General features: G+C 48.5%; 1 protein-coding gene across 1 annotated transcript in view; it reads left to right on the top strand.

Annotated features, from left to right (window-relative positions):
• MYH16 (myosin heavy chain 16) overlaps positions 1 to 22,456 on the top strand; it is a 59,496-nt gene extending 37,040 nt beyond the window's left edge. Inside the window, exons 29-43 of the mRNA XM_073886258.1 lie at positions 266 to 511; positions 1,398 to 1,515; positions 3,045 to 3,172; positions 3,531 to 3,727; positions 4,992 to 5,124; positions 6,199 to 6,415; positions 8,407 to 8,543; positions 8,638 to 8,741; positions 13,428 to 13,620; positions 14,574 to 14,777; positions 15,788 to 15,913; positions 16,596 to 16,766; positions 17,343 to 17,543; positions 18,558 to 18,785; positions 22,055 to 22,456. Of these exons, the coding sequence (XP_073742359.1) occupies positions 266 to 511; positions 1,398 to 1,515; positions 3,045 to 3,172; positions 3,531 to 3,727; positions 4,992 to 5,124; positions 6,199 to 6,415; positions 8,407 to 8,543; positions 8,638 to 8,741; positions 13,428 to 13,620; positions 14,574 to 14,777; positions 15,788 to 15,913; positions 16,596 to 16,766; positions 17,343 to 17,543; positions 18,558 to 18,758 (2,376 nt within the window). The 3' untranslated portion in view covers positions 18,759 to 18,785; positions 22,055 to 22,456. The remainder of the gene's footprint in view (positions 1 to 265; positions 512 to 1,397; positions 1,516 to 3,044; positions 3,173 to 3,530; positions 3,728 to 4,991; positions 5,125 to 6,198; positions 6,416 to 8,406; positions 8,544 to 8,637; positions 8,742 to 13,427; positions 13,621 to 14,573; positions 14,778 to 15,787; positions 15,914 to 16,595; positions 16,767 to 17,342; positions 17,544 to 18,557; positions 18,786 to 22,054) is intronic.
• Positions 22,457 to 26,549: the final 4,093 nt, after the last annotated feature.

Genomic DNA, 26,549 nt, shown 5'->3' with positions numbered 1-26,549 from the left:
CCTGTTTCCAAATAAGGTCACATTCACAGGTATCGGGGGTTAAGGATTGAGCATATCTTTTTAGGAGGCACAATCCAAGGCACAACGCTATCTAAATGAATCTGGTGGGCAACCCTCCCAGAGGCTCAGGACGGATATCTCCATCAAGACATCCTATCAGTGGGGTGCAGAAATAGCGGGGGATTGCTGAGCAGGTGGGCAGTGTCAGGCCCCAGGAGGCCAGTACCGGTCAGTTCCACTAAGCAGCGCTTCTCCTCTCTCCCAGATTGAGCAGAACCGCAAGCGGGAGGCAGAGCTGCTAAAGCTGAGGAGGGAGCTGGAGGAGGCGGCCCTGCAGAGCGAGGCAGCGGCCTCCACACTGCGTAAGAAGCACACGGACTCCATGGCCGAGCTGACCGAGCACGTGGAGAACCTGCAGAGGGTCAAGTCCAAGCTGGAGAAGGACAAGCAGGTCATGAAGGCTGAGATCGACGACCTCAATGCCAGCATGGAGACTGTGCAGAAGTCCAAGGTGAGGGAAGACCCCTACAGAGCCACAGGGAGGTGCCCCAGTGTCTGGCTGCTTCGCAAATATTTCCCGAGCCCCCCGGCAAGCCCGAGGCATGTTCTGAATGAATGTTGTGAAGGGAACCGAGATGAGCCCATCCCAGACCCCAAGTTCATAACCTAACTGTGCCTCAGTTTCCTCATCTGTAAAATGGAGACATTAATAATCCCCACTCCATAGCACTGGTGTGAGGGCTGCAACCGTCCCTGGCATATAAGAAGAGCTCGATAAAAGTGAGCTATTAAGATGACCGTTACATTAGGACGACTACATCCTCAAGGAGCTGGGAGACTAGTTGGATAAATGCATATATCACCACAATGAAAAAGGGATAAATGGCAAGAGGGAAAATCAAGTAAGCCATTCAATGTGCGTTTACCAAGCATCTGCCACATGAAGAACCTTCTTGCGACATGAGAGAAAGGGGGGCCCCAAAGGTGAGCAGGGAGGATGCTTTTGGGGTCCCTGTCGCAGCCAACTACTATTCCACATTTTAGACACTCACGAGGCATCTTCGCAGCCCCTAGTTTATCTGCAGACCCCTGCACTAAGGCTAGTATTTTTTCTTAAACGGACCTGTTGCATTTTCTTATTGGGTGAGGTCTGCAGGGGTCCGGAGTGGCCATAAAAGGGAGATGAACCGGAGAGTGAGGGTCTGTGTGCCAACCAAAAGGCTCCAGGCTTATGTTGGTAGAAATGGTGAGCTGGGGTGGGGGGAAGATGGTTCTGAGACAGGGATGTTCTAGAAGGACCAGGCAGGCAGTCTGGGAGGCTGCACTAGGGGAACCCAGGTGGGAAGCAGGGAGGGCCGGTTCCCCATTTCCCCATGGGGTTCATTCTTCCTGAGCAGATGAATGCCGAGGCTCACATCCGAAAGCTGGAAGACAGCTTAGCAGAAGCCAATGCCAAGGTGGCTGAGCTGGAGCGAAACCAGGCAGAAATCAATGCCATCAGGACCCGCCTGCAAGGTGAGCTGGCCCCTCGCTGTAGCTTCCTGAGGAACCGTGCATGGAACACAACAGAGATCCTCAAGGAAACTGAAGGAGTAGCTGGGTCCCCTTCCCAGAGCTTTCTTGGCCTTGGAAAATTCACATGCCCTGTGATGAGACAGGAGATTTGATTCCACCCACTGAGCGTTCCAAGTATCATCTTTACAGTGTCTAACAGGGGACACTATTCAAAGCATTTCCCTCCCAGTTCTGTCAACCACCCTGTGAGATCAGCAGGAGGGGCAGCAGACAAAACACAATTTTTTTTCTTTTTTTTTTTAAAGATTTATTTATTTATTTTGAGACAGTGAGAATGAGAGAGAGAGAGAGAGCACATGAGAGGGGGGAGGGTTAGAGGGAGAAGCAGGCTCCTCGCTGAGCAGGGAGCCCGACGCGGGACTCGATCCTGGGACTCCAGGATCATGACCTGAGCCGACGGCAGTCGCTTAACCGACTGAGCCACCCAGGCGCCCACAAAACACAATTTTTAAACATTTTAAAACATGACCTGCATACTAAGAGACAGTGAACATGTGTCACTAATGAAGGAGCCAGAAAATGGCAAACCTGCCTTCTAAGAGCATCTGAAGGGCAGAGATTTACACAGTCGGTTGGGGAAAGGACGCCTATATATAACTTTGCTAAGTTAGACGCAAAGCCAGTTAATGTCTTACAACATAGTAATACTGCAACCTCTGGGTTTGGTTTTGTTGTTGTTGTTGTTGTTGTTGTTGTTTTTACCAGAAGAGATCCTTTGCATCTCTAAGGCAAAAATAATTTGCAACTTATCACTTTTCACTTAACACCTCACTTTGCAGAGGCTGGGCTCTTACCTGCGGTAAACAGCAAGCCAAACAACCACGCTATTCCCTGAGACAAGTAAATACTCCCTAGACAGGCCAGTTAGATAATGTTCCACTGTGACACCCAGAGAACCTGCTGGCATCCTTTGGCCTTATTTCCCACACCCTGAATACTTTCGAAAATCAACATCCCCATTTGATAAATAAGAAAAGGGAAGCTCAGTGAGAGGAGGTAACTTGCCACAAAACTAATGACTTCCAGAGCAGAAACTAGAAACCCTTGCTCATCCTCTCCGGCTCATGCACGTCTTCCTGGCCTCTCGCCCCAAGAATCAGTTCACAGACGACTAGAGTATAGGTTCGGGGACCGTGACAGTTAATTTTTCAAAGTAAACACTCTCTGCCCCACTGTTTCCTTCAAACTTCTTTGCTGTGTCTCATGCCAGGGGCTGGGACTTCATGATCGGAAGCCCTGTACCCCATGCAAGACACCTGGATGTTGGCAATGCTTGGACAATTGCTCCTCTCCTGGGCTCACTTAAATTTGGGTGGCTTGTAATGGTTCACCATGCTCCCCTTCCCAGCTCAGTTGGCCAAGTCACCATATTTACTGGGTACTTTGGGAACGCTGCACTGGGGGAGTTTAGGATCTGGCTGGGGAGCCAGTTTTCCATCCAATATTTCTCCCATTCCCTTCTCACTCAGCTGAGAATGGGGAGCTGAGCCGGGAATACGAAGAATCCCAGAGCCGGCTCAACCAAATCCTGCGGATAAAGACATCACTGACGTCGCAGGTGGACGATTACAAGAGGCAGCTGGATGAGGAATCCAAGGTTTGTTTGGGGAGGGGGTGGGGGTGAGGGAGCTGTCTTTCTGAAGAAAGTTACAGCTTATAAAGATGTGGAAGGAACATGAAAAATATGATTCAATAAAAAGTTAAAAGGTTAACTACAAGACTGTGGTATGCCACGTGTACAACGAAATGAAAACTGACAAAATTCCATATCCTCGTGGCCAGTAACTGGAACAAAACAAGGAAAATAAACCCTAATGGTTTGGGTTGTAGAGTCAGGTGCCCTTTTCCCCCTTTACTGGCTGCAATGTTGATCCAACACTGTGTATATCTAAGCCATGGCCCGGGGGGCCATAGGGACCATTGGTGCCTCTGACCGGCTCGGCTGGTCCCCGCAGTCTCGCAGCACGGCCATGGTGAGTCTCGCCAACACCAAGCATGACCTAGACCTGGTGAAGGAGCAGCTGGAGGAGGAGCAGGGAGGAAAGTCAGAGCTGCAGCGCCTCGTGTCCAAGCTCAACACTGAGGTGACCACCTGGAGGACCAAGTATGAGACTGATGCCATCCAGAGGACCGAGGAGCTGGAGGAGACCAAGTGAGTGTCACCCTGCACTGGAGAGCAGGAAGGCTGGGGTGGGGGTGGCGCTGGGGGGGTGCAGGGGTCTGACCATGTCAGCCACCGTGGAGACCAGGACCACAGCCAGGAGAAGGCAGTTCACCAGCTCTTCTTAAAGGGGGGGGGGGAGATGTGTGTCTAGACAGCGAAGCCCACTTTGTGCCCTTGGCAGAATACCCAGCCTTCGGGTTCCCTCTTTAAAGCTCTCTGCGTCCTCTGCCCTAAAGTGCTCAGGCTCCCAGCAGGGAGGTCAGGAGCAGGGTCTCCCCCTCCAGGCAGGGTTTCTCTGCCCGTAAAGTGCTTGGGAAGCTTCCACAGGTCTGGTGGGTCTGGAGCAAGGCCTCTGGGTGATGCTAAGAGTATGTGGACCACACTCAGCAGCAAGGGCCCTCACACTGGCAGTTCTCCTGCTCTGTGCTAAACGCCCTCAAATCTTGTGAGCTTTCTTCTTCATTTGCAACCTAGGAAAGTGGACACTCTGCTTGACAGGCCTGAGGAAATAAGAGTGAACACGTGAATGGGGCGCTGAGCCGCCTTCTACGTATAGGAACAGGGCTGGCTTGGTCGCCCACGGGAAGCCCTGTGTGTGAGCCACCGTGAGGCAGGCAGGGAGGGGACCCCAGCCTGCTTGCTGGTGCCTCCTGCCCACTGGCATCTGTGGCAACAAGATAGCAATAAGCACAGTGGCCTCCAGCTGACATAAATCTCTTATCAAAAGCTCTTGATACATTGAGCCTAAATCTACATCCTGCCACTCCCCACCTCTTTGCCCTCCAGCCCTTTTTCTATTTTCTGTTGAGAACGTCCGGGAGCTGCCTGCCTAATCCCACGCCAAAGCTCAGGCTGAATCCCAGCCCCTCCCCTCTCTCTGCCCGGACCTTCTTCCCCAGACACCCGCAGGATTCTCTCCCTCCTCTCCCTCTGCTCGTGTGTCCCCTTCCTTGCCTTATTTCCTCCATGCTGCTCATGTCTCTGTGTCTATCCGCCGACGAGAGCAGGAGTTTCATGAGGGCAGGGGTCTTGGTCTGTTTCTCTAATACCTAGAATGATACCTGACCCAGAGTAGAAACAATAAATAGTTGTTGGATGGATGGATGGATGAACGGACAGACGGACAATGACTGCTCTCCTCTGAACACTCTCTATTTCGTCTGCATCTTCGCCACTGTGGCACCACAAACCCAGCCCCCAGCCCCACGGGCTCCCGTGTTTCCCTGACGGCCTCTCCTGCCCTCGCCCACAGGAGGAGACTGGCCGCCAGGCTCCAGGAAGCAGAAGAGACAGCTGAGACCGCCCAAGCCCGGGCTGCCTCCCTCGAGAAAAATAAACAGCGACTCCAGGCAGAAGTCGAGGACCTCACCATCGACTTGGAGAAGGTCAGGGGGTTAACTGCTTGCTGGGTCCAAGAGACCCCAGGGAGTTGGTTGAAACTATCACATGTCTGGGCGTAGCAAGAAGAAAGAGTTGGCCCAACAAGATGGAGCACAGGGTCCGTATTCAAGCTTCCCGGACACAGGCTCCTGCCCGATCTTAATACTCAACAAGCCACTATTCAAATAGGTCTGTGATGAGGACAAAACAGTCCCAGGAAGTCATGCAACTACTGTCTCTCTTCCCCTTTTCCTCATGCAAACCACAGCCCACACACTTTGTGTGGCTAAATATTCTTGTTTGCGTCCCTGGTGCAGATTGATCTGCAAGGCTCCAGGCCGAATTAAATGAGATTTCCACTGGCACACAGCAACCTGGTCTTGGTCTAGATAGGGCAACTGCTTCAGGCCAGTGGTGATGGGCATGTAGGCAGAGGGTCATAGCCACGTGAGAGGCTTCAGGAAAACAGTCCCAAAACCTGAAAACCATTTGCTCCCCTCGACAAGCAAGAAATTTAGCAGAAATTTACAAAATCCAACATTGCACAGCAGCAAATACATAGTTGCCAGGCAGTTATGAAAAAACGTGAATGGTCTATGAAAAATAAGGTCTGAGAAAAATCAGCTTTGATTCACAAGAAAAATAACACCAAGCCCATCTGTGAGTTGGACGATGACGTATAACACATATTAGGAAATTACAGAGAGACAGGCTATGGAGAGTTGGGTGAATGTTTAAATCTGGGAAGGCTGCTGTGGCCCAGATCCCTCATTTTACACCTAAGAAAATCTGAGCCTGGGATGGTAAGATGGACTGCCCCAGGACAGTAGTAGTAGAAGCTAGTAGCTTCTAGTAGCTAGAAGCACATCTAGTAGTAGAAGCTGAAGAAGTGGGACGAGGCTCTTTCCAAGACTCCCTGCCCCGTGCTTGTGCCATACCTGTGGAATTATTTCTCAGTCCCCCAGAAGTCTGAGGTCACCAGAGTTACTGGGGAGGGGTGGGGAAGGCAGGGAAGAGAGCAGAGGAGGGGAAGGGGCTGGAGAGTCAGACCCGCGGAGACCAGCCCCGTCTCTCCCTAGGCCAACGCTGCAGCCGCCGCCTTGGACAAGAAGCAGCGGGTCTTTGACAAGATGCTGGCTGAGTGGCAGCAGAAGTGCGAAGAGCTGCAGGTGGAGGTAGACAGTTCGCAGAAGGAGTGTCGCATGTACATGACAGAGAGCTTCAAGATCAAGACTGCCTATGAGGAGTCCCTGGAGCACCTGGAGTCGGTGAAGAAGGAGAACAAGACTCTGCAGGGTGAGTCGGAGGGCAGGGACAAAGACACAGGGCCTCCTTCCTCCTGAGTGCGTCATGGGTTTGAGCGCCTGGCACATCGTAGGCAACCAATAGATACATACTACCAACACTGTGCAGAGGCACTCGGGCATTCAGCAACAGGACGTCAAGCAGGTGAGTCACTCAACCTTTGCATGCCTTAGTTTCCTGACCTGTGAGTCGGGGAGATACTGCCTCCCTTGTAAGGTCGGTGTGACAATGAAACAAGATGTGTGAAATCTTCACTCGGTAGAGTGACTGAAACAAATAAGGGCTCGGTCGATTTTGTGTATCGAGCCCTTACACCTATCATATGTACATAATACACATACACGTGTAAGATTTCCTACGTACGGGGCTGGAGTTTTATTCTGTGGATACTATTTGAAGAATGCTGCCTATCTGTTGAAGATCATTGTGCCATTCAGAGATCTGCCTGCACTGTTTGCTTTTATGGCAGGTGCACATTTCTAATCACAAAATCAGTTGTGCGAGAGATGTCAGTATTTTTATTTTCAAGAACTGTTTTGGGATCCCTGTTCTGCTGAGCAGCAAATGAAATCTCAGCCAATACAGGGTTTCCTCAGTCCAGGTCAGGTGCCTGATGTAGGGTCACTCCAATGGAGGGTAGAAGCAGATGGTCCCTGATTGTCCCCAAATCTGCCCAAGGCCCTAGCAGCCCCTCCCTGGGGAGCTGTCAGGTTACAGGGGAGAACTGTGAGAGCCCAGCGTTTGAGGTATGAAGGGCCCTGCTTTTGTAACCTCAAAAGTCTGAGTACTGAAGGACTTGAACATAAATACACGAATTAAGATTGGGGAGGAACAGCCAGAACACCCAGATCAAGGTTGTCTGGACTAGGAGAGGACAGAAAATAGGAGGGAGGTGATGAGGCACTGCTGAGGGTCCCTGCCAATGGCCCAGGGCCCTGCCTCCTCCCCTACCCACCTCTGTTCCCCACCCACACCCTCCCACCAGCTCCTGGTGCAGATGGATAAAATTCCCCGGTAACCCAGCGGTTAAGAGGAATATGTACCTCACCTGGCAGGTGAAGCATAGGTGAGGGAAAAAAGTTGTAAAGTAGACCCAGCCTGGTGGGAGCCCTGGAGGAGAGCGGCCAAGCAGCCTGTCTGGGCTGAGAGCGTGTGAAGCAGCACCACGGTGTTCCTCACGGTCCCAGAGCAGGGCAGTGGGGAATGTTCTGGAAACAGCCACTGTGTTCAGGGACAGGTGATAGGAAGACATGTGGGCTATAGGTGTGTCTGTGATGCCAGGCATCACTGGGGGGACACAAACAGCTGAGACTTAGATGATGCCCCTAATGCTCTCCACAGAGAGCATTCTGGAACTCAGGAACCCAGGCAGGGAGACCCTGGATTAAATGAGATTTCTCGGAACTCAAGGAGGCTTGATGTAGACATGGAGTTAGGTCACGGATTAATCAGGACGCTGACATTTCCTGGACCCCTCTGATTGTGGGCTGAGATTTGTGACTGCTCCAAAGTGCTGTAGGTCCCTGGGGGTTCCTCTGGGTGGGCAACAGAGAGGTCTCCCAAATGAGGAAGGAGATCAGAAAGGCTCTGATCCGCCCACCTTTTCTTGTGAGGCTGGTTTTCAGACCTAGTGGCAGGGAGGCAGGGAGGCAGAGAGGAGCAGGGGCTCTCAGAAAAGAAGACCCTGACTGAAGGCCTCACAGGCCCGGGGAGTCCTGGGCACTGGCCCCAAAGCTGCTCTGTGCTTGCTCGCTCTTCTCTGGGCCGCAGCCTCTCATCTATAAAACGAGGAGCTTGAACCCACTGTTCCCCAGTGTCCAAGCCCTGATGCGCCTTGAGTCTATGACTTGGGAGTATATTGCTTCTCTATAGATACAGTAAAGCTAGGAGTGCCTGCTTCTGCCCTGACGTAGCAGTGTAGCCACATGCGATGACCCTGGGAAGCTGGATGTGCCTTACTAATGAGAATATTCCTTCCGCAGAGGAGATAAAGGAACTGATTGATCAACTGGGTGAGGGAGGACGGAGTGTGCATGAGCTGCAGAAGTTGAAGAAAAAATTGGAAATTGAGAAGGAAGAACTCCAGGTGGCCTTGGAGGAAGCTGAGTCTTCCCTGGAGGTAACCACATGGCCATCACCTTCGAGGCTGGACCCTTGGCCAGGGACCACGCACCTACTCGGCCAGAAAGACTGATGTTTATATTCGTCGACAGGTTGAAGAGAGCAAGGTGATTCGAATTCAGCTGGAACTGGCTCAGGTGAAAGCTGACATCGACCGGAGAATCCACGAGAAAGAAGAGGAATTTGAAGCCACGAGGTATGGGGCTAACGCAATGGGAGGCTGACTTGAGGTAGCATGAAGGAGTAGAGTCCAGAAACCTGGGCCTCCGCCACCCACTAGTCATGTGACCTTAGGCAATTTAGGTGACTACTTTGAAATGTAGTACTTAAGTGATCACCAAACCCCATGAGATAATAACCTGTAATAATTCAAAAATGGACAAAGGACCTAACTAGACATTCCTCCAGAGAAGATATACAAATGGCCAATAAGCACGGGGAAAGATGCTCACCATCACTCGTCATTACGGAAACACCCATCAAGACTACAATAAGATACCACCTCATACCCAGTAGGATGGCTACTATCCAAAACAAAGAAGATGATAAGCATTGGCAAGGATGTGGACAAACTGGAACCGTTGCGTGCCGCTGGCGGGAATGTACAATGGTGTGAAAACAGTATAGAGGTTCCTCATGAAATTTAAAATAGAATTAATATATGATCCAGCAATTCTACTTCTGGGTATCTACCCAAAAGAATTGAGAGCAGGGTCTTGAAGAGAGATTTATACACCTGTGTTCATAGAATTATTCAGGAGGGCTACAGCATGAAAGCAACCCAAATGTCCACTGACGAATGGATAAACAAAATGTGGTCTGTACATACAATGGAATTTTTTTAAAGATTTATTTGAGAGAGAGCGTGTGCGCGCGCACGAACGAGGAGAGGGGCAGAAGGAGAGGGAGAGAAGCAAGGCTCCTTGCTGAGTGTGGAGCCCAGTGCAGGGCTCAATCTCACGACCCCAAGCTCATGACCTGACCCTAAATCAAGAGCTGGACGCCCAACTGGCTGAGCCACCCAGGCACCCCCATACAATGAAATTTTATTCAGCCTTACAAAGGAAGGAAATTCTGACACCTGCTCTGACATAGATGAACCCTGAGGACATTATACGAAGTGAAAGAAGTCAGTCACAAAAAGATACTGTATGATTCCACTTACAGGAAGTACTTAGAGCAGTCACAGTCATAGAAACACAAAGCGGAATGATATTTGCCAGGGGCTGGGGGAAAGAAGGATGGGGGGAGTTAGTGTTTACTGGGGACATGACTTCAGGTTTATAAGATGAAACGAGTTCTGGGGATGGGTGGTGGCAAGGGCAGCACAGCATATTATATATTTAATACCACTGGACTGTGCACCTAAAAATGGTTAACATAGGAAATTTCACGTAACAAGCATTTTCCCACCATAAAAAAATTAGGAAAACCCCCCGTGAGAGAGGTGCAATTGTCCCATCTAACAGATGTGAATGATGATAGCTTCCTCATCCTGGCTCTGGGGTGTGGGGAAGATTAAATGAGATGGTAGATATCAAAGTACATTGTAACCTGCAAAACCACACAGCTATGTCACTATTAACATTCGTGAACCCTTAGAGAACATCACGAAAAAGAATTGATTTGTTGGGGTGCCAAGGAGTGCTGGATTTGGAGATTTCTTTTTAATCCAGTATCCTCTGTTGCTGTTTGAGGTTCTAAGAAACTTCTGGACCCAGCACTAGGTTTTGGTTTACAGAAATATGATTTGTTATGATTCTGGGAAGATCAACACAGTTGCAACTGTCCATATTGGCACCCTTCCCTAAACGGCCTGTCTGAAATCTCCCCGCACTGTGGCTTCCTGAGTTTACAACATCCCCCACAATCACTTCTACAGGCTTGTAGGAGAGCCACTGGGGAGAGAAGCCCCATGACTCTGCAGCCATCAGGCTAAACCTGACTCCCACCCTAAATATCTAGCTATGCCCCTATGTGGTCCGTGCATGTGTGTGTGCGTGTGTGTGAGAGAGAGAGAGTTTGCAACAGATTTGAGATATAATTTACATATAGTTTGCCCGTGGCAAGGGAAAAATTGAATGGTTTTAAGTTGTGCAATCATCACTACAATTTTAGAACATTTCATCACCCCCCCCAAGATAAACCCCATATCCCTTAGCAGTCATGCCCCCATATCTCCCCACCACCTCCACTCCCAGCCCAAGGCAACAACTAATCTAGCCAACGACTTTCTTTGGACTTGCCTAGTCTGGATATTCCATATAAGTGGAATCATACAATGTGTGGTTCTTTGTGACTGGCTTCTTTCAGCAGAATGTTTTCAAGCTTCATCCACGTTGGAGCATGTGTCAGGAAGTATTTCATTCCTTTTTATTCCTGAATGATATTCCATTGTTTCGGCAGGTCACATTTTATTCATTCATCAGCTGATGGACATTCGTGTTGATTTCACCTTTTGGCTACTGTGGATAATGCCACTATGACCATTCATATACAAGTTTTTGTGTGGATCTAGGTTTACATTTCTCGTGGATATATACCTAGTTCTGGTCGTACATTAACTCTATGTTTAACTTTTTGCAGAACTGTCAGATCCTTTTCTGAAGCAGTTGCACCATTTTACATTCCCTGTGTTAAGGACTGCAGTATCGCCAGATCGTCTCCAACATTTATCATTACCTTTTTTATCATAGCCATCCTAGTGGATGTGAGGTAGTATCTCACCATGGTTTAGAACTGCATTTCCATTATAGCTAATGATGCTGAGCGTCTTTTATGTGCTTATTGGCCACTTACATATCTTGTTTGGAGAAATGTCTATTCTAGTCCTTGGCCCATTTTAAAAACCAGGCTGTCTTTTTATTGTTCAGTTGTAGGAGTTCTTTATATATTCTGAATGCTAGACCCTTGCTTTATCAGATATTTAATTTGCAAATATGTTTTCCCATTCTGTGGGTTGCCTTTTAACTTCCTTAATTTTTTTAAAGATTTATTTATTCCAGAGAGAGAGAGAGAGAGTGAGTGCACGAGCTGGGGGTGGGGCAGAGGGAGAGGGAGAGAATCTCAAGCAGCCTGTCTCCTGAGCAGGGAGCCCCATGCAGGGCTCCATCCCAGGACCCTGAGATCATGACCTGAGTCAAAATCAAGACTCGGACGCTTAACTGACTGAGCCACCCAGGCAGCCCCCTTCTCACTTTCTTAATGATATCCTCTGAAGCACAAATGTTTTTAATTTGAATAAAGTCCAATGTATCTGGGTTTTGTTTCCCTTTGGTAGCTTGTATTTTAGGTGTCCTATCTAAAAACCCATTGCCTAATCTAGTCACAAAAATTTCTGCCTATGTTTCCCAGATGAGTTAAGAGTTTTATAGTTTTAGCTCTTACATTTAGGTCTTTGACCCATTTTGAGTTAATTTTTGTAGAAAGTGTGAAGAAGGGGTCCAATTTCATTCTTTTGCGTGTGGATATCCAGTTGTCCCAGCATCACTTTCTGAAAAGACTGTTCTCTCTCTACTGAATGGTCTTAGCAACCTTGTTGAAAATGAATTGACTAAGGTTTATTTCTGGATTCATTGATCTATAAGTCTGTCCTTATGCCAGGACCACAATGTCTTTTTTTTTTTTTTAAGATTTTTATTTGAGAGAAAGAGAGAGAGAGCACAAGCGTAAGGGGCAGAGGGAGAGGGAGAGAGAATCTCAAGCAGACTCCATGCCTAGCTTGGAGTCCAACACAGGGCTCAATCTCACAACCCTGAGACCATGACCTGAGATGAAACCAAGAGTCCTGATGTCTAACGGTGCCACCCAGGCACCCCCACAATGTTGTGATCACGGTAGCTTCACAGTAAGCTTCGAAATTGGGAAGTGTGGATCCTCCACTTTGTTCTTCTTTTTCAAGATTGTTTTGGTTATTCTGGGTCCCTTGCATTTCTATATAAATTTTAGGATCAGCCTGTCAACTTCTGCAAAGAAGTCAGCTGGGATTTTGACAAGGATTGCAGTGAATCCCACCTTAACAATAGTAGGTCTTTTTATCCATGAAGATGTATGTCTTTCCATTTATTTAGATCTTCTTTAATTTTTTTCAACCTGTTTTATAGTTTTTCCTGAATTTATTTTTTAAATCAAAGTGAATCAAAATTTTGTTCCCTTCCAAGAATGTTAGGATACCTTCTCCCATGTCTAGAAATCAAATACATCTCCAAGCGCTGCAAATCCAGTAATGTGCAAGCACATAGAAGGTGTTCCAGGTGGAGCAGGAGTGAACACAGCGTGGGGCAGGTGACAGGATCTTTACGTGCTACCCATTTATCTCCCTCAATGAAACAATTATTTTTTGGACATCTAAATTACCTCCTCTGGTTCCCTTCTGTGAAAGGAGGTTAGCACCACCCCCAGCGTATAGGAGGGCTTTATGAAAATGTTCATTACGTTGACTACAATAAAATTAAATATGGTAAATACAATCAAACGATGACTGCTATTTTAAAGAGAGACATAAATCTGACCCGTATTGCCAAGGCTCACATTTTGTAATTTAAAAAACAGGCTAGCATTTGGGTTTCAATCCTGACTCCATGGTGGGCGAAACCTCTGCCATGTTTTTTGTCATCGTGGAGGCTCAGTTTCCTTGCAAGGCTGTTTTGCATGTTAAATGAATTGAGATCCCAAAAGACAGGTGGTAAACATTGACCTTCGTTTCTTTTCCCGAAGCACAATACTCCCCCACTTACATGTTTAAGGGGAGATACGGTCTGATTTCAAATATGGTGGCCATATCCATGTTGAAGCTCTCAGACCTCTCATCTAGGGAAGATTAGCACAGCCTGACCAGCAGGCCCAGCATGCCCAGCGAGGCCTTCTCTGTTTGGACTTGCAGGAAGAACCACCAGCGGGCAATTGAGTCATTGCAGGCCAGCCTGGAGGCGGAGGCCAAGGGCCGGGCAGAGGCGCTTCGGCTCAAGAAGAAGATGGAGACAGACCTGAATGAGATGGAAATCCAGCTGGACCACGCCAACAAGAACAACAGTGAACTTGTAAAGACACTGAAAAGGCTGCAACAGCAAATCAAGGTAGCAATCTGGGAGAAGGAAAAATAAGCACAAAGGAAGCCTTCCCCAAGCCTGCAGGCTTCCAGGAAGCTAACTGTATGCATGTCTGCAGCTAGGATAAAGGCATGAAAGTGACAACGTGGGGAGTCTGGCAGTCCAGGGAGCAGGGGACCTGGGGACTACATACATGAGAGGCCCCAACCACCACTGAAGAGAGGGAAGAAAACAGGAAAACAGAGAGTTGCGCGTGTCTTGGTTTTTAAAGTCATTTTTGACTTATTAAAAGTGAATTCAGGCACAGAAAAATAAAGAACATAATACACACCCCTATACCCACCACTCACCTTAAGAAATGAACATGAAGAGAGTTGAAGTCTTCCTTCATCCCTGTCAGGCTGGTCTTTCAAGCACCTGTAGCTGGATCCATGCCTTCAACACATGGTTAGTGAGAGACCCGCCCAGTCTAGGCACTGTATTAGGTCTAGGGGATACAAGAATGGACACAACAAACAGACAGCCCTGCAGATAGGCAACAAACAACAAATAAATAAAATCGTAGCACGAAAAAATATGATAAGTGCTCTAGAGAAATAATAGGACCAGGAGAAGGGAGATGTGGATTAGCCGGCAGCGGTGTGACGGTCAAGGTCATGGGGGAAGGCCTCCGTGAGAAGGCCCTGCTGGAAACCCCAGGCACTCTATCATCAGAAAAGCCTTGGCCTCATGCTGACTGCCCACTGGACAAATCCTCTGGACACCTGGGCCCTGGCCCGATAGGCCTCAACCAGACCGTGAACGCCCCAAGGGCAGGTCTACACCTTGCACTCTCTTCCTCTATGGCCGCCATCTCCCCAGCCCCACCCCAGCTCCCTGCTGAGCCCAGTCCATAAAGGTCAAGGCACCCTCAGGCCTGGCCAGCCCCACGCCATGCCAGGGCCCAAAAGGTTGGCTCAGGCCGGGTCCTTTTGCCCCAGGACCTGCAGGTCCAGATGGATGAGGACGCTCGGCAGCACGAGGAGCTGCGGGAGCAGTACAACCTGCAGGAGCGGCGCCTGAGCCTGCTGCAGACGGAGCTGGAGGAGGTGCGCTCAGGCCTGGAAGGCAGCGAGCGCTCCCGCAAGCTGCTGGAACAGGAGGTCGTGGAGATCACCGAGCGGCACAACGAGGTCAACATCCAGGTAGGATGGTGGCTTCCTGGGAGGGTGCCATGCCGACTCACACCTGGGGCACTGGGACAAGGCCAGGATGGTGCCCAAATCCTGTGGGCTCCCTTCAGAACTTAGAGGCCGACAGTTGTCCCCACTTGGGAAATCCTCAGAACTCACCCACCTGAGACTTTACTTATTACGGCAAGAAGCCCGCAACATCAGATGTACCATCTTAACCATTTCCAGTGCACACACAATGTGTGCACGCACAGTTGTGCAGAGCTTTCAAAGACAGACTCCCAGACTCTCCCTTGGAGACTCTGATCCGGTGGGTCTCTGGTGGGACTCCAGAAATCTAAACTTTTAAATTCAAACTCCTCAGGAGATTCTGATGATTTAGCCAATTTTAAGGATCACCTTATCTTCAGTGTAGCTGAGGACAGAACTTCAGAACTGGACGGGATCTAGAATATTCCAAAGTCTGACATTCACTTTTCAAATGAGAAACCGTGACCCAGAGAGTTCCGTGGCTTATCCATGGTCAACAGTGGGGACCCCCTTCTACCGCCAGTGGTAACACCAGTACTGCTGATAGTGTAATCCTTTACCAGCACAGCTTAACTCTTAATAAGCATCTCATGTGAATTCACCAAAAGAAAAAATGTGCATGGGACATATAGGAATTATAACCCCATCTTAGAGATAAGATCAAAGCCTAGAGGTAAAGAATTTATCCACGTAGGTGGAAGTACTGGGGCTTGAACCTGGGTTTTCCCAGCTCTGAGTTCAGGATTGTTCTAGAGCTGCCACCCACCCCAGGCCTAAATGACAGTATTCTTGGGTTCCTTGTGACATAAGTTCTGCTCTAAAAACCCAGAGAAAGATGCGGGGAGAGACCCTACCCCAAGCAGGGAGCCCAGGGCCATTTCCTGTTGAGGGGTCTGGCAAATGTGTCTGGGCAAGGGTTGTTTTTCTTTCCTGGACACGGGAGGGCTATGCAGACTTCCAGGTCACTGCGATGTCTTCATTTTCTCCTCCAGAACCAAAGCCTCCTTGTGGTCAAGCGTAAGCTGGAGTCAGATGTCCAGCGCATCTCCAATGAGCACGAGGAGCTCATCGGTGAATTCCGCTCAGCCGACGAGAGGGCCAAGAAAGCCATGACTGACGTCAGTGTGCACGCTGCCTGGTGCTGGTGGGAAAGGCCTGGGTGCCCGCTGAGGACCAGGCCACCCTCGGCAGGGAAGGCCGCCCCCACCCCTCACGGGTCACTGTGCATAGGGCCCTGCCAGTAGGATTGTGGTCCTTGCTCTGGGGAGTCTGGAGGCTTTTCTGAAAAGCCAAAGAGATAAAAATAAGGAATAACTACAAGCTACACATGACCATGTGAGCGATCAGTGCTTGAGGCCTGGGGCCTGGGTCAAAGGAGCCATTGAAAGTGGGCTATTCTGGGCAGGCCTTTTGGCAAGGAGGAGTGAGAGGGTAAAATGACTTGCTGGAGGCCACGCAGGGGCTGGACGCAGACCTTCATCTTCCCCCTGCAGGTCTGTGCTCCTCCCACACTCTGCGCTGTGCGCCTCAGGGAGGAGACAGCAAAGAGGGGCGGCAGAGCCGCAGGCTGGAGGAGTCAACGGACTGGGAGGCCTGGTTGTGCGTGCATGTGCCTGCCCCCTCCCCTCTCACTCAGAGGGACCCAGGAGTGTGGGGCACACCCTCTCCCAAAACCCCGCAGCACTCATCCACCACTTGGTCTCCCAGAGACCAGAGGACAAGGTCCCCCACCTCTCACAAGCACTGTGAGGCTGCACAGGAACCCAGCTCCAGCCTCTCACTCTTCTCCCCTTCCCATAGGCTGCCCGCATGGCAGAAGAACTCCGGCAAGAGCAGGACCACTGCATGCACCTGGAGAAAATCAAGAAGAACTACGAGATCACCATCAAAGACCTGCAGGCCAAGATGGAGGAGGCGGAGCAGTTGGCTCTGAAAGGAGGGAAGCGCATGATCATGAAACTGGAAGCCAGGGTGAGGGCGCCCCTGAGCTAAGCCAGGAGAGAGAAAGGGGAGACGTGGCTGGGCAGGGGCCTTTTCCCAAAAACACCATGCCCAGCGCTTGATGAGGAATTGGGTTACTCAGATGCTAGGAAGGAAAAGGAAGTTGAGACAAGAGCTGCAATTTATTTATACAAAGGTCTCCTCTCCTTCTGCCACCTCTCCCCCAGCATGTGATTCACCCCCAAGAAGAGACGGAGGTCTGTTTCCAACATTGTTCCTCCCTTGTTACTTACTTAAAACAAGCCTTAGTCTTCACCTGTGCGGTGTCAGAGCTAGAGGGGCCAGGAGGTTCAGTCACCTTGTCCAGCCTCTGCCTCCCCCGCTTCCCAGAGGAGTAAACTTGAGGCTCAGGGAAAGGGACCCATCTGACAACCACAGCAGGTACATGAAAGGCAGAACCCACCTGACCCTCCTGGCCAGGGCTTGCCTGCTCTCCTCCGGGGAGGAAGTGGACATGGCAGCCATGACACCCCCACCCAAGGCCACTGAGCTCCCAAGTTCAAAAACCTGCATTCCTTCAGCCATGTCCCTCTCTTCTCCCCTCAGATCAAGGAACTAGAGACAGAGCTGGATGGTGAGCAGAAACAGCACGTGGAGACGGTCAAGACACTGCGGAAGAATGAGCGCCGCCTCAAAGAGCTGGTCTTCCAGACAGAGGAGGACCACAAGACCAACCAGCGCATGCAAGAGCTGGTGGAGAAGCTGCAGAACAAGCTGAAGGTCTACAAGCGGCAGATCGAAGAAGCGGTAGGTGCCCGCGGTGTGTCCCTAATATGCCCTCCCTTCCCAGCCCAGGTCTCAAGGCTTGGTTAGAATTAACCACAGGGAAGGAATCGGGTATTGGCCAAAAGACGACCCGAGAGCTTCATGTCCATGGCACTTCATTCTCGCTATCATGTTGGAAGCAGACTGGACACTATGCACTGAGGATAAGAACGTGTAGAAAATGAAAAGATCCCCTAAGAACATCCGTGCTAACTATGGCACCCACTGCAAGGTGCGCTCTAAAACCGGGGAGGTCTTGGCTGCCTTTGTCGTGCTTCTGCCGGCCCTTGAGGCCTCTGCCAGGATAACTTCTCTTTCCTGCTCATACTATTACACGCAAGACCCTTCCCTTATTTGATCCTCCCAACACAAGGCAGGAAGGCTGATATTCTTAGTCTATTTCACAGGTGAGGAAACAGCCCAGAGTAGGTTATTTGTGTTATGTTAGTAAACGTTAACATCCAAGTCCAATAGGTAGCAAAGGATGGCTTCGAGTCTCAACCCTATACCACACGTCCACCTACCAGCACCGACGGCCCCTCCACCCTCACCCCGACATAGATATTTGACCCTGCCATTGTTCACTGCCAATTCTGGGGCTACCACCTCGAATCCATCAGCCACCCACACAACCAATGCCTTTCCCAAAAGGCTCGATAAAGACCAGGCTGACAGTTAATATGGTTCTAACCAAAGCAGCACTCTGACTCTCTTGGGGAGACAAGGGCATGGGAGATGTGTGGTGGGGGCTAGAGAAAGTGCTAAACCCACATCTTTCATAGTGGGGCACCGCTAGCTGACATCTAAAACCACAAATGACAGAAGCAGCAACAGATCACATTTTATTTAGAAATACAGATGTCAAGGACAAAAAAGAATCAGCTGAAAGTACGGGAAGGCTGGACCCTTACGTGTCTGTGTAGAACTGATAATGATGCACATTTAAGCCAAAACAGCCAGGTTTACACCCTGTTTTCCACCATGCCTCTGTCCCAGGAGGAGCAAGCCAACCAGACCTTGGCTCGCTACAGAAAGACGGTGCACGAGCTGGACGACGCTGAGGAGCGGGCCGGCATGGCAGAGACCGCCCTGAACAAGCTGCGCACCAGACACCGCGTGGCTGGCAAAGGCATCACCTCTGTGGAGATCATCCAGGTGTCCAAGACAGGCTCCGCCAAGACCCTTTCTGAGGAGTGAGATTCTCCACGTTCCAGCCGATAGCCAGTAGGTATCGACTCCACTCTCCATGCCCATGCTCCAAGTTTCCCTTCCCTGCTCTGCTCCTTCTGACTTGGATGCTTCCTGTCTGCCGTGCCCTGAGCTCATGCAGTGGGAATTCCAAAGCTCCCCGGTCCCTTCAGCAGGAACCCTCCCTCTCTGCGTTCCCGAAGCCCTCGGGCGTGGTGCCGTCCACCTGTAACACAGGTGCTAGGGGTCATGATGCTCCCCCATCTGGGTGGAAGCTTTCTGAAGGCAGGTTCCAAGTCTGATGCCACTTGACATTAGGCCTGGCAGACAGGTGCTAATGCTTGTTCTCACTGGAGAACCATAGGGACATTTGCAAGCTTACAGCCAGTGTGTATTCATCTTTCACATCCCCACGTCCCCATTCCTGAGGATTTCATCAATACCGGTTGAATTTAGACTTCTTACATGAATAATAATAATAATTACTTGCAGCTACCTTTTCTGAGCACTGTCCCAGGGGGGACAATATAAAATAGTCCTTTCCTATTTTCTTTAATCCAGAATCAACTGAGAAAAAAAATTAGAGGAAACAAATATATAAAAGTCGAAATGCTATTATATATATAGAATTATTATATTATATTATATATTATATTATATAGAATTATTATAATTCTAGATTAAGAATTTAATGGGTATCCAACCTGGTCATCCTTGTATTTCACCCCACAATGTAAGGGACCTGCAGAACTGAACCACCACAGCCCTGCATCATAAGAAGCAACCCCTACTCCAAGGGGAGGGATGACCAGAACTCATCAAACCTACAGGCAGATCCAAAAGGAGAGACCAGATGGGGTTCATCCCTTCCTTACTGGTTCCTGCTTCCAAACACAGGATAAACCACTCGTCTTCCCATTAGTGGAGCAAGGGAAAGATCAGGAGAGAGGCGAAGAACATTATTCCAGAGCAGTGGTTCCCCCAAAATGCGGTCTTTTTGACCAGTAGCAATATCGGCATCACTTGGGAAATTGTTAGAAATGCAAATTCTTAATAAGCTTCACTCCAGACCTACTGAATCAGACGTTATTGGGAGGTGGGTCCCCAGCATCTGAGGTTTAACCAGCCCTATGGTGACCAGACGTACGATCAGGTGTGTTAGAACCAACGCTGTAGCAGAAATCTTCCCTTACAGAAACGCAGAGCCAGGGAACAGAGGTTCCTCCTACTTTTACCAGAACTAGATGCATGGTAATGTCTATCACTATCTTCTTTATCCTATGGTAAGGAGATATATAAATATCTCCATTTGTCCGGTGAGGAAAATGAGCTCAGAGAAGTTCACCGATTTGCTCATGGTCATACAAGCCTTGTGCTATGGAAAGGCAAACTGTCTTTTATTTTAATTAATGCAGAGATGAATAAGTCTGCCCTCTGTTTAGGATTAAGCAGGACAACTCAAGATCAAGGACTTGGTTTAGGTTGGGAGGGGATGGGGCTGAAGTCTCAGGGTACCGATGGTCCAACCTCCATGGATTATGGGAATTTTCTTCTGGCCTTGTGTTCAAACATCCTGATGGATCAGCTCCCCAGTGAGGGTAAGGTTCCCCACTCACAGCTCTCTTTCAGTACTGGGTCAGTTTGGGTTTTAGTCCAAAGGGATAACCCCACTGACCTTTGAATTCAAGCTGAGCCTTTTCTTACCATTTGCTTAGGGAGGAAACAAAAGATAGGAGATAATCTTTTTCTTTATTCTCTAATTCTTAAATCATGGTTAGCTCAAGAAGTTAAGGAAACCAGAGGCTTGCCTTTGGATGAATACTACAATTAATGTTTAACCATCTCCTCTTGGAGCAAAAACCTGCAAGGGGTCTCTTCTGTTGAACTCTCACCTTGGCGGGGGTTAGTCAGGAGGCTCCCTCTACCACCCAGACTCAGGAGATATTTCAGTCCTTCCACCTACTAAATCTCAGCCTCCAGGATTTAGCCATCTTGTGAAATAGATCCTCTGCCCTGGCTTGGTGACTGTTTATTCCTGGAGTGCTGCTATTGGTCCAACAGCTCTGTCTCCACACCACAAGGCCACCATCCTGCCAACAGCACCCAGAGGTGATAAAGCTCTTTCATCCCATTTCCCCTGGCTGGTCACAAGGCTAGGTACGCCATGAGTAGCCACGAGATGTCTTAAGCATCTGATCCAAGACCCCACAAGAGTTTAGTTTTCCAAAGTGGCCCCACAAATATTGACCAAGCTCTGAATATGGACTAGGCCTGGACTCAGAATCTGGTGAAGAGACAGCAGCATAAACATCACCACAAGGCTGTGAGTGAACGTTCTGTGATGCTATGTTTGCATCTCACCTGGGAGGATCACAGGGGAGAAGTGACTGGTTTAAACTGAGGTGGCTGGGTAGAGCAGACCATGGAGGAAAAAGTCTAAGAAAAGTCTAAGGCAGTGACACTCAGTGAGTGGTCCGTTTGTTACCTGCCCAAGACAACGAAAGTACAGAAACTAAGAGGAAGTTTATAGACATTTTTACAGCAGTTGATACTGCCCTGACATCCAAATGCATGATTAAAGTATTTTCTAAAAGTATTTGTTTGATATTAAGTAAAATAAATGAACAGATTTTTAATGGAAATTAAAAAGAATAAGTAAAATTGATCCCTCACCAGATAGAGAAGAAAGGAATTCCAGATAGAAGACCCAACATATGCCAAAGTGCAGAGGTCAGATGCATACAAGGAAGAGCGTGACTAGGGAAGAAGGGGCTCAGGAAGAGGAGAGAGTGCTGGATGTGGTGGGAGACGAAGCTAGCAGGACAGGCATGCATGAGGCTGTGAAGGGCCCCACTGGGTGCAAGTATTCCATAATTACCCTGAGGAAATCTTGCTAAGTTTTTAAATCCACGTGTGGGATGTGATGAGCAGTAGCTTTTCTTTCTTGAGAAGACGTATCACAATGGCAAAACAAGCCTGTGGGCCCCTCATGAGACACCACAGGCAGGCTTGTGGCGAGCACTGTATCCCAGGGGACCGCACTCCGGCTCTCGCAATGGCCTGTATGGAGTCCAGGCCCAGTTAGGCACCCCGGGCCCAAAGGTGTCTCTAACCTTCACAACCTCACATAGAATGAACCAGCTATGACCCAATAATGGTGTCCACTATGAGGAAGGAGGCCTGGGCAGCTGCAGCCCAGGCATCTTGGGGACACTGTCTCTCTAGCAAGAAAGGAGGCAAAGATGTCAGAACCCCCAGCTCTGGGCCACAAGGATTTTCTCACCCTCTCTCTTTTCTTCTTCCAGGGTGACACAGATCTCAACAGCAGACCATTGAGAGGAAAAACATGAAAATAGAAAACTGGATATCCTGAGAATATTTACTATGCAAAAGAAAGTGCAAGCCAGAAAGAGACAAGTGCTACAGGATAAAGATAGCTGTGGGGGGAAAGGGTTTGAGGATGTAAATACCCAGCCATTAGAGGAACTAAAATTAGTGTGGCTTCTCCGAGACTGCATCGAGCTGTGTAAGCACTTGGATAACAGTAACAGTGGGTCTGTTTTAGTTGAGATCCTACACGTTCATGTCAAAGACGGAATATGTAATGTCTGTGTTCCCCGGGCTGTTTTCTAGAAGTAATTCCTCATGTGGACAATTTTAATGCCCTGTCCCAGTGCAGCTTAAATAAAAGAAACACGAAAAATAGACTGGAGATTGTAAGTGAAGAAATTTTATTTTTCTACGGCTTCCAAATCCAAAGGCAATTTTTACAATATGTTAGAATTCTGTTTTATCCCTATATCCTCATTCACAGGCTTATTTCCATTGGAAACCATGAGAACTATGCCGTCTTGGTGAGGTTCACTGCAAATTTTGAAAGGGTAGACCAGAGATATGAAGACTAACCAGGTTTCGTAAAGCTGAGAAATCTACAGAATCCCTGAATGGATGTTATAGGATCCATCCAGGCTAAAGACCCACAAGGCCCCCACATGCTCCACCTCGGCATCTCCCAGGACGTTCAGACATGGGCACGTTCTCCTTAAATCAAGATTTGAGTTCTTCCTTAAATCAAGTTGAGACCTGCCCCCTGATGGCATCTACTTTTTAACCCTCATTTTGATACCCTGCAGAACGACCTCAGTGGCAGACGGTTGTCATGTCCCTCCAAGATTTCTCTTCTCCAAGGCTGAATATCCCCGGGTCCTTCAACCTTCCCAAGTGTGAAAGGGTTTCCATTGTCACCTTTAACATCCTGGACCCTGTTCCTCCCCTCACTGTTCTAGTCTTTAGAGTGCAGGTTTGGAGGAGACAGCACCGTGAGGGCTCCCTGCCAGGGCACAGCCCTCAGACAGCACCTCCCCCCAACCCCACTCCCTGGAAATGGTGTCTTCCCTTTGACTTTAAGCACTCTGACCTCTTTCGAATGCCCTGGCAGACAGAAATCATTGTTCAGCTGGTAAAGGAAGGGATATTAACATTCCGGTGGTGACTCCCTCTCTCTCTCTTCACACTGGCCCATTTCACCCCTGTGATGGTTTTACACCAGGCACTCTCTAGACAGTTCCAGAGGGAACCACTTGGTTCCTTCTGTACAGATGGATCAAATGTGAAGACACTGCCCTCTGGCGGTGGGGTCTCCAACTGATTGGTGTGAATTTCCTGGGAGACACCAAATCACACAACTGTAGAATTACACATATTGCAATTTTAGGGCTCAAAGGGATATTCAGAGGGTGTCTAGTCCATCTCTCAATCAACTGGAGATTCCCCTTAATAACATCCCTGAAAAAATGGTAATCCAACTTGGACCTGAATCCTTCCAGTTGAGAAAAGCCCATTGCAGTTTTGACTGATAATCATGGTTCAAAATAACACTGAGCCAGAATATGTCTCCCTGCATTTTGCCCTCATTTTGATCTACTCTTCCCCTCTGTAATTACATAAAGTAAGTCTAATTCTTATACTTTGAAGTCAGACAAATACGGGTTCCACTTTCTCAGCAGTGAGACCGTGGGCAACTTAACCCATCTCACCACCTGTTTTCTCAACTGTTAAATGAGGAATAATAACAGTATCTGCTTCTTAGGAATGTGAAGTTTAAACAAGATAACCTGGCACAGAGCCTATTATTCACAACACTTAGACACTTGCCAAGTTTCTTCTAGCATTCTGTGGGACTTAACACTTGATCTCCCAAAGGAGGCTTGGCCTGGCCTGGCAGCCTGGCAGCCGACAGCAACAAGCCTCTTATTGGAGAAATGCAAGGGGAATTCCATCAAGTTTTAAGACCTCACCATCATTTCCTGGTGGACAGTCTACCTGTGGTCTCCCCACGTGCGAAGAATTTCAGAGCAGCCCCTCACTTTGCTGGAGGGGTTGGGGGGAGCAGATGTAGATGGGCTTAGTGACTTGCCCAAGACCGGTTAACAGCAGAGCTAAAAAGTCATCATTGGGTGGAACGAGGAAAGGTTTCTGATCCGGTATTTATAAGAAAATGGATTTCATTTGGCCACATTTGCTGTTTTTGCCTAAGGACGTGTAATTTCAGCATGGCTTGAAGGTCTAAAAGGATATACTCTATGGCCTCGCAGAATAATAGCATTAATTAGTATCCATGAAGACCAAAATCAGGGCACTGGCACCAGGTTCTGCAGAATAAATGGAGCAAAGACTATTTAAATGGTTTTGCTAAACGTTTTGGGCTAGCTTTCAAGGCTGCTAAATTTTATATCACTGATTATATTAACTGTCTTTTCTTTTTTTTTCTGTATTCTTGATACTCTGCCATCTGGGGCCTCCCTGACTGAAGAGACACTGCCTCTCCCAGGGCTAGCCGATTCTTACAGATAGCAAATGGCTTTCATACAGATTAACCAGTCCAGAGCCCATACTCCAAATCACCTCCTCTCTTTTGTTCTTATATTCTAGGAGGCATTATTCCTCTGCCCTAATCATCCCAGGGCCACATACGAGACAACTAAGGACAGCTCCCATGCTCCAGAATCTACTGAAATTATTCAAACTAGCCAATCCTGAGCCTGCTCACCTTGCCTCACCCATTCCCTCCCACAGAAACCACAATAAAGACGTGTGCATACTTTCCCTTGTTCCTTCTGCCTCCCGGTCTACACCGGCACTTCCCACATGGCCCTGAGTGGCATGACATGCCATGCCTCCTGTTCCTGGGGATGGTCTGTGAGTGTAAAAACTTCCCTCATGACAATCGTTTCCATCTGTATGTCTTACTACATCTGATTAAAACAGATCCCGGGTATATTAAAAAATACCAATTACCTTCCTCCTCCTTTCACATGTGAACCAATCCTGGAGCCCTGTAGGGAAGCCAGCAAGTCTGGATCATCCCAAGGAGCATACCTTTGGGGCTTCCAGAAATCACAAAATCATCACAAAGACCCCTTGTACTTCCACCTATAAGCTACCAGGAATTAGGGCTGGAGATCTGTTGTGAAAAGGCCAACCTTGAGTTACAGTCAAATCACAAGACTGGAAGGAAACCTGCTGGCTATTATAAGGGACTGTTCTTCCCTCTACTTCCTGAACCCTGGCTTAGACTAACAAAAAACGTATCTTGCAGCTTTGGAGCACTGATTCCATAAAACTCTTCTCTACACACATTAAAAAAACACACACAACTTTTAAATATAGGCAGCAAAACAGTAACCAGGCATTTAGACCAAGGGGAAAAGTGTATTATGAACATTAGGTTTAGCAATTAGGAAGACTACTATGAGAAGAGGCACAGGAGAGGCACTCAGCCCAGTCTTGGAAGATAAAGGAAGGAAATCATGTCTTTGCTGAAGCCTAAGTAGGAGTAGGAGTTGCTCTCCCTCAAAGGGGAGGGAGAGCATGTGGGAATGGAAAGTGGGAGTGGGGAGAACGAGCTGGAGTGTGCTTGGTGGCAGGTAGCAACACACGAGCTACAGTGGCACAAGCAATAGACATTCAGTGATCTTACACGCCAACCCCTGCAGTCACAGACAGTTTTGGAATTAGTGCAGTGTGAGCAGCCCAGGTCTCACCTTTCCACACTACTCTTCTCTGGGGTCTATCAAGACAGCTGCCACAACTCTAACCATCCTATCTTCCCACAACCATGTTTAAGACAGGGAAAAAATAAAGACTTCCTCACCATCCTTTTTATCAGGGAGCATATTTATTCCCAGAAGCTCCCTAAGAGACTTCTTGAGTCCTGATTGGCAGAAATGGGTCACAAAAACCCTTCCCTAAACCAATTAGCAGCAAGTGGCAATGGGGTTGCCACATAGGGCAAGGAACATCTGTGGCTCATTTCCCGGGTTAGGGAAAGGCCTGGCTTCCCTAAGAGCCACCTGAACAAAAGTAGTGGAGCCAAGAGGGTAATGATGATGTGTGGATAGCCAGAGTGTCTGTCAGACAGAGGACATGGTGAGAGATGACGGTGACAGAACATAGGAGACCTTGATGACTTGTTATGGAGTGTGGACTTTATTCGGAGGGCAAGAGAGGTTTGTCATAATTCAATTCAGATTATGCATTTTGGGGCAGGGAATACAATATAAGCAAAGTTGTGTCCCACCCACTGCATCACACCAGACGACACATGATGTCAATTTGTGCCACTGTTTGTGATGTTGAGTTTGACACTTGATGAAGGTGGTGCCCACCCCAACTAAAGAACGTTCTATAAAATAACTGGTGTGGACTCTTTAAGATTGTCAATGTTGTGAAAGGCAGGCAGAAAGAAAGAAAGAAAGAAAGAAAGAAAGAAAGAAAGAAAGAAAGAAAGAAAGAAAGAAA

Source organism: Callorhinus ursinus, unplaced genomic scaffold (genome assembly GCF_003265705.2).
Source record: "Callorhinus ursinus isolate GAN/ISIS: 27379988/994484 unplaced genomic scaffold, GSC_fseal_2.0 scaffold70, whole genome shotgun sequence".
Lineage (NCBI taxonomy): Eukaryota > Metazoa > Chordata > Mammalia > Carnivora > Otariidae > Callorhinus > Callorhinus ursinus.
The sequence above is the reverse complement of the archived record's forward strand: the minus strand, read 5'-3'. Positions and strand labels throughout refer to the sequence as shown.